At 42.1% G+C, this 11464-nt stretch overlaps 2 protein-coding genes across 2 annotated transcripts in view; one reads left to right on the forward strand and one right to left on the reverse strand.

Moving 5' to 3' along the window:
- LOC104125977 (minichromosome maintenance complex component 3 associated protein) overlaps nucleotides 1-82 on the reverse strand; it is a 27518-nt gene extending 27436 nt beyond the window's left edge. The window contains exon 1 of the mRNA XM_035893971.1: nucleotides 16-82. Within this exon, the coding sequence (XP_035749864.1) occupies nucleotides 16-82 (67 nt within the window). The remainder of the gene's footprint in view (nucleotides 1-15) is intronic.
- A 119-nt stretch (nucleotides 83-201) lies between these two features.
- The window catches only part of POFUT2 (protein O-fucosyltransferase 2), a 14668-nt gene continuing 3405 nt past the window's right edge, over nucleotides 202-11464 (forward strand). Inside the window, exons 1-7 of the mRNA XM_009638481.2 lie at nucleotides 202-380; nucleotides 447-697; nucleotides 1777-1921; nucleotides 2243-2353; nucleotides 6646-6712; nucleotides 10017-10142; nucleotides 10694-10874. Of these exons, the coding sequence (XP_009636776.1) occupies nucleotides 202-380; nucleotides 447-697; nucleotides 1777-1921; nucleotides 2243-2353; nucleotides 6646-6712; nucleotides 10017-10142; nucleotides 10694-10874 (1060 nt within the window). The remainder of the gene's footprint in view (nucleotides 381-446; nucleotides 698-1776; nucleotides 1922-2242; nucleotides 2354-6645; nucleotides 6713-10016; nucleotides 10143-10693; nucleotides 10875-11464) is intronic.

Consider the following 11464-nt stretch of genomic DNA (forward strand, 5'->3'; position numbering starts at 1 on the left):
AGCCCCAGCGCGGACCCGCTCGCGGTAGGCCAGTCCTGCCTGTCAGGGTCGGCTTCTGCTGCCCCTGGGACCCTCTGCTCATCGCAGCTTCCTGCGTGGTGTCCCTAGGGAGACACGGCAGGCCCCCTGCACAGAGGACGTGCCATGTGTCAGAGCTGTCAGCTAGTGGGCTGCTGGTGCTCTTTGGGTCGTTTCTGGAAGATGTCCTTGTCCCAGCTGTCCGGGGGCTTTCCTGCTCTGAGCATGGCCTGTGGACCCCTGCCTGTCTGCCCTGTGGCGGGTGATGTGCGCCCTTTTGCTCCGTCCTTCCTGAATGTCTCCTTACGCCTTCATATTCAGCTCACAGGAATTAGGATAGAGTTCTATCGCATGATTGTGGGGTAAAAATAAAAAGTGTAAAAGGTTTAAACTCCCTCAAGTAATTACATTGCTTTGTTCTTCCCCAGATACCTTTTGTATGATGTAAATCCTCCTGAAGGATTCAACCTTCGCAGAGATGTCTATATTCGCATTGCTTCCCTTCTAAAGACCTTGCTGAAAAGTGAAAACTGGGTGTTAGTCCTGCCTCCCTGGGGACGACTTTATCACTGGCAGAGCCCTGACATCCTTCAAGTCCGGATCCCTTGGTCTGAGTTCTTCGATCTCCCAAGCCTCAACAAGAACATCCCTGTCATTGAATATGAGCAGTTCCTTGCAGGTAGAGTATAGAATCATACAGTCTACAACTGACTAAATACTTGAGGTGGTTTCTTCACAGGTGCTTTTATATCTGCTTTTATCCTTATATGTGAAATAAAAAAAAGTTAAAGATGGCAAGAGGAGGGATGGGAAAGAATTGATCCGAGTAACAAACCACTAGGATGAAATAACCCAATTATTTGGCAGCTCATTTGGTGTAGCGCTGTTGACACCTCAACTTCCTAGGGACCCCAGAGAAAGACAGTTAATGCCTCTGGTCAAAGTCACAGATGATTCTGCATAATTTTGGCCATAGTAACAACCCTGTAAGGCAAGAGAGGCAGCCTGCAGCTCTCTGTCGAAATACAGACAGGAGGTGGTTGGACAGTAAAAGCCGTACAGTGGGTTCTTTGGTGAACTTGCTTTTTCATCACCGATGCTGCACATACTCAAAATACTTATCCCCTGCTTTTTGTGTACAAAATGGTATAATAGCGAAAGGCTTTCCCTAAGAATACGGAAACTGTGAAGTTTGTTCCTTTAGGATTTAATGCCATGTTGAGCTAATCACCAAATACCAAAATCTGCAGCACTGTCACAGCTTTTTCAGCAAAAGAAATAAAGGCCACCAAATGTCACACCTCTGCAAAGAACTCTGAAGGGAATGTTGTCCCATAGTTTTCAGGAAAAAGCATTTAGAAACCCTGAAATTTAGAGGAAGAAGGGCTTGTGCTTGTCAGTTTTCTTGGAGGTACTCTTCCCATAGCAGCTACCTACATCATTGAAAACCTCTGTGCTTCATGGTGTGTTTTACTCAGCTTTAAATTTACATTTCCATTGCGATTCAGTTTAGATTTGGCACACTAAATCACACATAGCTGGGTGGGAGTAGCAGGTTGTCACATCCCCTGATCCCGCCCCCCTCCCCCCAGCCTTTCTGGCTCACACAGAACTTCCTTTCCTTTTTTACAGGGAAAGCAGGAAAGAGAGAGAGTAGTGTAATTTCTAGCAGATTTTTAACTGCAAGTAATGCTAGTTCATACCTTTTATCATGTGGTTTTTCATGCTCACAAATGCTTTGCTTTGCTTTCTGCTCAGAGTCAGGTGGGCCCTTTATTGGACAGATTTATGTCCTACAAGGCTATGCAGAAGGATGGAAAGAAGGAACATGGGAAGAAAAAATAGATGAAAGACCATGCATTGATCAGCTCATGTACTCCAAAGACAAACATGAGTACTACAGGTAACATCTAGCACTCCTTTCGGTCTTCTTTAGTTGTATTCAATGAGACATTTGCCTACTCTAAAAGAACAGGCGTGTGTCTGAGAATGTCAGGATGCTTAGGGTTCACTTTTTTTTTTAAAACCCCATCAATAATAAAATGTTATATCGGTACTAGAAGATCTAATTTTAGAAAGTTGTTTCACGCAAAAGCAGTATAAAGGGGTTGGCTTGTTTATTTACATTATACATCATCTTTCTAGGGTGTACTGTTTGTTTCATTATATATGGCATTAATGTAAAATACAAGCCTGTGAAGCAACACTTTGTGTTCCCTTTCAGGGGATGGTTCTGGGGTTATGAGGAAACACGGGGCCTAAATATCTCTTGTTTGTCTGTACAAGGATCTGCCTCTATTGTGGCTCCCATCCTTCTGAAGAACACTTCAGCACAGTGAGTTGCCTTGTATTACTGTTTATTGTTGTATTATGTGACCACAAACCCATTGCCAGGAGGGAAGAGCAGGGGGAACTTAGAAGCTATGTCCCACTGTTGTGGTACTTCATCACTGAGTTCTTTTGATCTGTTAAAATCATTACAAAAGGAATTTACGCTGTAAGAAACACCTAACTGTAAGTTAGGTTAAATGCTGCAGTGCTAAAACCTAAGAGGAAATAGCCTTGAGCTCCTTCATGTTCTCTCTCGGGTACCTAAATTTCCTTGCCACCCTGTGTTTACCTTTCCTTCCTTTGCCCTTCGATGCTGGGTCAAAAGGGAACAAACAGTGGAATCAGTGTTTCCCAAGCCCATGTCCCAGATCACAAGGTGCAGTGCCTGGTCTCCTGGGATGTCCATCCTCCATAGTGTGAGCTGCAGTTAAAAAAAGCAAGCAGCATGTTTCATCTCTGTGCTCTAAGGTGCCACTAGGATGATCAGAGGAAAGGAAAGCTCTGATAGGAGAGATAGAACCTTGCTACTGGGATAATGTAAGCATGTATTTCCAGTCAGCTGTGACCCTGTAACAACTGAAGACATCTTAGCAAAGTGAAAGCTACTGGGTTACAGGGGAGAACAGGAAGAGGGAGTAATCACTGTCTATGAATATATCAGGGGAATAAATCCATAGGGGAAACCATGTAAGATGAAGTGCAGTTTTGCCATGAGAGCAAGAACATCCAAAATTTTGACATCAATATGATTTAATTGGAAATGAGATGAAGGTTCCCCTAAGCAGAGCAGTGGGGGATCTGTAGTACCTCCTGCTGGGAGCAGAGGAAGCAAAGTCCTGGTTTTTTAACATGAATGTTGTTCTATTTGTAGGAGTTATACCATAATCTTTGCCAGTCACAGCAGAACACTGGATTAAGTTAGCCCTACAGTTAACTCTTTCATGGCAACTATCAAACATCTGCTGATGAGGAAGGTCAAGAGAAAAATGAGGAGTGGTGCCCAAGTATTCCTAGCATGCAGACAAGGTGCCTTATCCACAAGATCACATTTCTCAATCAGACACACGTAGGAAGAATTACCAACATAACAGCAATGTAAGGGCAGCTACAGTGGTTCATGTTAAAACTAGTGGTTCATGTTAAAGTCTGTCTAGTTTAGTGTGTGAAGTCCAAGAGTGGCTAAAATCAGATGCATGGGGAAAAGTAGAAGAACTGGGCAAGTATGTGTGATGCCTCCCCTGAGTTCTGTCACACCCTTCAGATTTGTGGTTGTAGGGACCTTCTGAGCCAAGTGATCTTCCTATCTTTTATATCCTTCAGTGAGTCCATGGATCTGTGCAAGCTTCCCTTTGAACCCCCCATGCACACTGTTAGCATCCACAAAATCTTGGGACCAGACCTAAAGTTTTCGCACCTTAACTGTGCATCCTAGGGAAATCCACCTCCTTTTATAACTCCTACCTACAAGTTTCACGTAATGTCCCCTGGTTCATGTAGTGGAAGAGAAAGTGAACAAACAGCTCTTCCATATTCACCTCCACACTACGCATGATTTTATATCTCTCTATCATATTCCACCTCAGTTGTCTCCTCTGCAGTGTGAAGAGTCCTGGCTTTGTTACTTGTTCTTCGTGTGAAAGCCATTCCATGCCTTTAGTCATCCTTGCTGCCATTCTTTGAGCCTATACAGTTCAACTGGGTCCTGCATACTGAGTGTGGGTAAACCCATTACAAGTTCTTTTTTTTTTTGACCTCTTAGTGTTGCTTTGATGTTTTCATCAAACTGTCCTCATTCCTGAGCATCGAGGCCTTTAGTTATCAGATGAAGTCAGTATTTATTTTTTTTTCACTAGATGCACTCCTACATTAGATTTCATCTGCCACTTTATTGGCCAGCCACGAAACTTCTCTAATTCTTCACAATTGGCCTTTGTCTTTGCTGATCTGAGCAATTTAAAATGATTGGCAAGCTATGTCACCCCAAAGTTCAATCCCTTTTGTAGGTTGTTTAGGAATATGGTGAAAACCAGATCCCTTCCACTTGTGGTCTCCCTCTACAATGAGAACTGGACATTTATCCCTGCCTTTTTTTTTTTTTTTTTTTTTTTTTTTTTTTTAATCCACACAAGGACCTTCCCTTCTGTGCCATTGCTGTTAAGTTTTCTTGAAAGCCTTTAATGAAGGCTGTTAGGAAATCCTGGCAGGCAATGTCAATGAAATTTCCCTTATCCATGTGTGTGTAGTCTTCAGTAGTCTTCAGACTACTCTGTTCAGAGTTCAGAGCTCCGTGTTGATACTCCTCCAGTTTACTTTAGGTATCCATTAATTCTGTTTTTTATAACAGTTACTATTAAGTTGTCCAGCACAGGCATAATGTTTACCACTATGTTGCATTCCAGACCTGCCCAAGTGCATTTTTAGAAAATTAATAACACATTTGCTGTATTGAAGTTTTAAGCAAGAAGTTGCATACAGAATTAGTGGCACAGCTGCTTCATCTTTCAGTTCCTTGACAATTGTTGGGTGAATGTTGCCCAATGTTGGCCATCTGTGTGTTCATTTTGTCTAGCTGTTCCATCACCGGACAGTTCTATAGACACTTTGGTTTGAGATGCATTGTCTGATGAGTTCCCCCGTAAAAAGTAGTTCCGGCATGTGAATCTTCCCAGATCCTCCACCTAGTGCACAGCTACAAAAAATAACATTAACTGTTCCTGTCATGATGTTACCATCTCCAAGTCCTTGCTAATCCTTTAATTTCCTTTTTCTTTGTATTAGAATGAAGATTTGTCATTGAATTTAAGGCCTCTATTTCTTGTTGGTCAAATTCTTTTTTGACCTTCTTATTGTCTTGTTCTGTTTAACTTCATGGAGTTCATGAGCCTTTCTGTTTTCTTCACTTGGACACTTCTGCATTTTTGCATAGTCCCCTTTTTGAAACTGAATGTGACTGCGGTAACTTTCCCTTGGCCATTGTTGATCCAGTTGGATGTTGAAGATGGCCGCTGTCACACACGAGCTCTTCCACTGTGAGATTTTGGTCTGTGTCTTGCTGCTGCTTGAGATGATGTCAGGAGCTACTCCCTGCCCAGCTGGTTCATGGAACTGTCTTTGACAGTATCTCAAACTGCAGTTGCTTAGTCATGCCCTGCTATGACATTTGCCCAGCCTACCTGGAGATAGTTGAAATCTCCAATGGCTATGATGACATGTGCACCATAGCCTCTCTGATCTCTCACACTGCCCTTTTGGTCAGACAGTCCATTGTATGGTACTGGTACTATATTATTAATCTTCAGGTGTGGTCACTTATAGGAATCTTCCTGATACATTTAGATTATTAATCTGATTCACCTCCAAGCTTCCTGTTAAATGCAGTGCTGCTTCCCCACCAGCACAGTCTAGTCTATTTTCCAGATTATTTGTAGCCTTGTGTGCAAGTGTCCGGCTGATTATCAGCAATGATAATGTAAAGTTGGTTGGTTATTTGTTTCCTCTCATTTTAGTAGAAGAAGGTCTGGGTAATGACTTTGACCCCCTTCAGCAGAAGCATTTCTCTCTGTGTTCGCTCATATTCAGTGTGCTCAGAGCACAAACTAAGCTTACATCCCTTGTGCTCTTGGATACTCAAAACTCTCAAAATATCTTCTGCCACTTAGACCTTGGATAGTGCGGTTATGTTCCCAGTACACAGTCCTGAACTGTGTGTATTTATGAAAAGTACAGGCTATTTTCATGTTAGTGAAAAATTAATTTATGCTTAGTTGCTAACACACGTCTTTGCAGTGTCTATGTCTTCTTTAATCTGTTGTTTTACTGTAGGACATTTTATTCCACATGTGGAAAACACCTTCTCTGGTTTTGCTTTTGTAAGCATGACTCCTGCTTCATCCAAGAGGCTCTCATGTGCTCCAAGGCTGAGCATCATCTCATAGGTCACTTCTCCCCTTTGGATCACTCTCCCGGTTGGCAATCTTACTTGTCCAGCAGCAACTACTGTGAGGACTACATGAGGGATTGTTAATGCTTGCTTGTGTTTAACTTTCAGAATTAAGAGTACCGTTTATTAAGAAAGAGAGCAGGAACACACAGTGGCATAGTTCCCTTCTCTCCCCAGCAGGCTATGGGTCACAATTTGCTTTATACAGAACAGACTGGCAGCCTATCCCTCGTTCCCCATGCTCCCTTTGCAAACAGATCATAGTCTGTGCTTATTCCTAGCAACTGTATAAAGAAACATCATCATGTAAATTCTATTCCTAAGGGAACTGCACTCAGTTTTACAATTTTTAATAGGTCAGTGATGTTAGACAGAGCTGAAAACCTTCTTCATGACCACTACGGAGGGAAAGATTATTGGAATGTGAGTATTTTCCAGTTAGCTTCTCCAGACTTTCTACTTGGTTCTGATAAAAATTCAATAACTGATATGTGCTTCAGTTTTGCCTCAGGTGTCTTCTCTTGACAGTAACTCGTGTCTTATGTTTCAGCAGTGCATGCTAAAGATGGTCTTCAAGCTGCTGCGGATTAATGTAATACAGGAATTTTTCCTGGTGTCTTGTCCCCAAAGACTCTGCAGCAGGGCGTGGTATTTAGAAGGACCTCGCCTATGCAACACATCTGCAATCAGAAGGGGACTGCCTCTGTGCAGTTTCTTCTCTAGACAGCCTCAAGATTAGACTTCCCAAAAGAATTCCTGAAAGTGCTCAGTAGTGTCCTAACTGTCTCCCCATTGGCTTCAATGGCAAAATTCCCATGAGGTTCAAGGTAACACTGAGCACCTGGGGAGACCCCACCCAAGGGTCTATGGTAAAATAATTCCTATGGGAAAAGACAAAGTTAAAGGTTCAGCCACAGGAAAATGGAACATGATACGGAGTGCTTGATATAATTAAAATTTCTGAGAGAAAGTGACTGTCATGGTATTATGAAATGAGTTACATAGACTTCATTCTTTTAAGATATAAACATCTGGCTATTTACTTGGTATATGGCTTATTTTTCAGAAATGGACGAAACGGTAGTTTGATAACTATGAATTTTTGATGGAGAGTGACTTTCCAAATGGAGAAATGCAACCCACGTAACATTTCTGAGTCTGACTTTTCCTGTAAAAGCAGACATTAAATCCATATGGATCCATAATACACATTCCTTAACAGTGGCACTTTCAACATTGTCTCAACAATTTAAGCTTGTCTCAAAATTGTTTAAAACTTTCTGGAAAATATTCTTCTTTCTTTTATTTCAGTTCTAACTACCTGCATGATTTTTGGTTGTTTTTTCTTAATAACTCTGGATGACATTTGGAGTTCTTTATAAATTTTGCTAACAGATGCTCTCTTGTCTCAAGAAAGTTTTTAAATAGTAACAAGCCAGCTTCCCTTTGCAACCAACCTATGGCTTTGCTGTCCAGAATATTTGAATTTAATACTGAGCCTCGTTACTCTCACTGTTCTCACCATTTTTGTCTAGGCTTCTCTACCACTGCAAGCTGAAAGGTATTGTTTTGGGATTCTTAGTGGTTGAATGATCATGGAGCAGGAAAGACCTCCCAAAATGGTTTAGGAGCAACTGTTGAATCCCTTAAAGAGCATCAGTGCATCATGTAGACCAGATGAGCACTTTGCCATCTATATGGAAGCAGAACATTTTCTTAAGGACAAGTCTAGTTTCACCATTTTGGGGGAATGATCTCAAAGAATTAGAGGATCTGTACCATTAATTCAATTCAGGTACATGAAAGGGAGCATAACCAACACTGATTTGTTTGTTTGTTTGTTTTCCCAAACTTAGAATCACAGAAAAATTTAGGTGGGGAGGTGTCTCGGCAGCCCTGCCTTGAGGTTTGCACCCTAGAACTTGATCTGGTGGTTTGGGGCTGCCCCAGGTGGAAAGTTCCCCACAGTAGGAGATGAACCACCTTTCTGGGGTCTGTCCCATGCCTGTGCCACTCTTTTGGGCAAGAGGTTTTGCCTGATGTCCATACTGAGAAGCGTCTCTCAATTCTCTGTTTCTTTGCAGACAAAAAGGGAGAAGAAGCAAAACTTGGAGATAGTTGGAAAGGATGACAATATTGCATGTACAGATTTGAAACACAGACTTTAAATAAATAAGAGGATAACCAGATACAGAGAGTATGCACTTTAGAAAGTATATCAATGGAGGTTCACACATTCATCTGTTTTCTGTTTTACATATGCTGTTGCAAAATAAGCATTCATCCAGAACAGCTGCTATCAGAGGAGTGCTTTGTGCCCAGGAAAAACTTGGCACAGCATACTGCATGGGTGCCAAACATGACATGACAGTCACGCAATCTGTCAGGATGAAGTTTAGAGGTGTTTGACACAAGCATAGCATTCAAAGATGTTTATTGTCCTCCCCAGTGCACTGCACTGCCATGGGTTGTGTACATGTTTGCTGCCTCTTGAGCATACCGTGTTTATCACATGTTGGGTAAGGTACCCAGTGACTTGACAGGATCATATTGTCTTGACATATTACAAAAAGGAGGGAAAATGTGTCTCCCTGAACTGCAGCGTGAGCGTTCTGCAGCAGATGGTGTGTACATCCTCCCTTAATATAAACGTTTTGCTTGAGGATTTGGGATGGGATTAGAAAAGCCAGTGCTGATCTTTGTAAAGATGCCAGAAGAGCAAGCTTTGTACTTCTGTTAAATATTTAGAGAGGCATGGACCTCCAGGTACCAGTGTGATGGATCTGACAGAAGACTAAGTTGTCCTGTGTCTTACTGAATGATGTGGAGGAGGAACCAGTTCAACCACAGTGAGTTTGGCATATAGAGAAATAGCTGCTCTGCGAAAAGGTGAAAAAAGGCTGGCAGATTCTAATTCCTGCCTCTTTGCTAGAGCAAAGCAAAGGCACAGTCAATGTAGCTATGTCTTCTTGTACCAGTAATGCTCTGCCTGGCTTCTCTGCTGTGCAGCAAACTCTGTCCAGTGTGGGCTTCCCTGTGCTGAGGAGAGAGAGAGGCCATTGCAAATTGGAGAGAGGTGTTTTCATTGCACCTTCTTTGGTGCCCATCACACAACAGACTACAGATTTGTATAAAATTAAGAATTAGACTGAATTCCCAAGTGTAAGCGGTGTAAGTCACATGGTATTTCCTTAGTTCTTCTTAACAGTTGCCTGTTGATAAGAAGGCTATGTGTGACTGTGTGCAGTCACTGCATCACAAAATCTTTGAAAGAGGTTATTATCTACAGGTGAAGGAAGTAATTCCTTTTTCATCACTTTTTCACTGAATTTGATAGGAGTGTCTGTGGCTAGACACATGATTTTTTTTAAGCAGGTTTTATTCTCATGGGTGTTTTGCAAGCTAAAGTCTTTGCCCAGCTTTTGTTTCCAAAGGTGAGGTATATTGACAGAGTGTTTAATTTGGTATATTATGTGTTCTGTTGTGTAATTGTACTCCATACATCTGTGTATTGCAGGGTCAGATGAGTATGCTGGTTATAAATGTGGTTATGATTAGGATTAAACAGTTAAAGCCCAGATGAAAGGTTAAGAATTGTTACTTTTAGTACTGCATGGATGTTTCAGAAGTAACTGCATCCTGGAAGCTCTGTGTATGTGAAACTATCCCATTTAGTCATTTTTAGCTCTCCCTTTTTCTGACTCTGCATCTGCTCTTATTCCAACAGACCCGTCGGAGCATGGTATTTGCTAAACACCTCCGTGTAGTGGGAGATGAGTTTAGAAACAAGTATCTTCAATCCACGGATGAGGCAGACAGGACTCATTACAAGGAGGACTGGACACAGATGAAGGTAAAATCATGACAGTCTGTTTCCCATAACAAATTTTTTTTTTTTAACTTGTGTACTCCTGGCTGTACACTGTAGGGAATGTTGGAAGATACATGTGAATGTAACTCTCCCTGCTCAGATCAAGGAGGATGTGCATTTTCGTACTGTACCCTCTTCCTCCTCTGTGACATGAGTTAACAGAGTCTGTTGAGATGTGGCTACTGGTTCTGGGTGCCAGATTTCTGTTACCCTAATTTCACTAAAGGAAACTTGTATTTCTTCTTGTATTTGGCATCATCTGTGGGTGTAAAGTTCAGCTGCGAACGGCCAGTTGTGGTTTTGGTCAAGGAGAGTGATTTTTGCTTACAAAGATTTTGCTAGTTTCTCTTGTATGATTCAGGCCACCCAAGATAAAAACGTTGCAAGGTGTCCCAAAATACTACTGATTAAAATTAGTTTCTGCAGCTAGAGTAATTCAGTGCCTTATCCAGAGATGAAGCATTCAGGCCTTTTCAGTATGAATGAATTGTGGTGCTCTTAAGTTTTAAAGTTTATTGGTCTTTCTCTCTTAGGTTAAGATGGGGACGGCTCTAGGTGGTCCATACCTTGGGGTACATCTCAGAAGGAAAGACTTCATTTGGGGTCACAGAGAAGATGTGCCTTCCCTGCAAGGAGCAGTAAAGAAAATCCGTAGCCTCTTGGAAATGCATAAACTTGAAAAAGTTTTTGTAGCCACTGATGCTGTCGAGGAGGGTAGGCAGATTATAGTCAGTTTATGATTTTGACGATGAGTGCAGCAATTACCACTTTGTTTTTATAAGTGACTGGAAGTTCATATACTTCCATCATTGAACGGGGAATTGGGTGGCTGTTTCCTTCTAGGTATGGTATCAAACCATTCCTTTGGTATTTCCCATAGGAGGTTTGATTGTCTCTATGATGGGAATTTGGGAATTGAATTTTCCTGTTGCTCCTCCTCTTTCTTCCATCCCACCTTTTTTCTTAGCATTTCAGAGATTCTTGGACATGCTGGTGGGAAGGGTCCTCTGAAGCCTCCCACCCAACCTTCCCCTTGGCTGCCCCCAATGCCAGAGTGGGGTGGACCTAGCTGTGTATGGCCAAGGCTTAGAAACCCCCAAGGGTGGGGTGCAGGGCTGCACCTCCCTCCCAGATCTAGGGATCTGTTTCAATGCATGATGTTAGAATAATGCTGCAGGGCATGGCATCTGTGATAACTAAAATTAGTTTGCTGTCAAGAAATGCCTCTTGGTACACCTACCCTGTAGGATTAGACAGTGAGGCTAGTGGTAGTATCTGTTCTACCCCTTGCAGACTTCCCCACC

Source organism: Egretta garzetta, unplaced genomic scaffold, assembly GCF_000687185.1.
Source record: "Egretta garzetta isolate BGI_Z169 unplaced genomic scaffold, ASM68718v1 scaffold875, whole genome shotgun sequence".
Taxonomy (NCBI): Eukaryota; Metazoa; Chordata; class Aves; order Pelecaniformes; family Ardeidae; genus Egretta; species Egretta garzetta.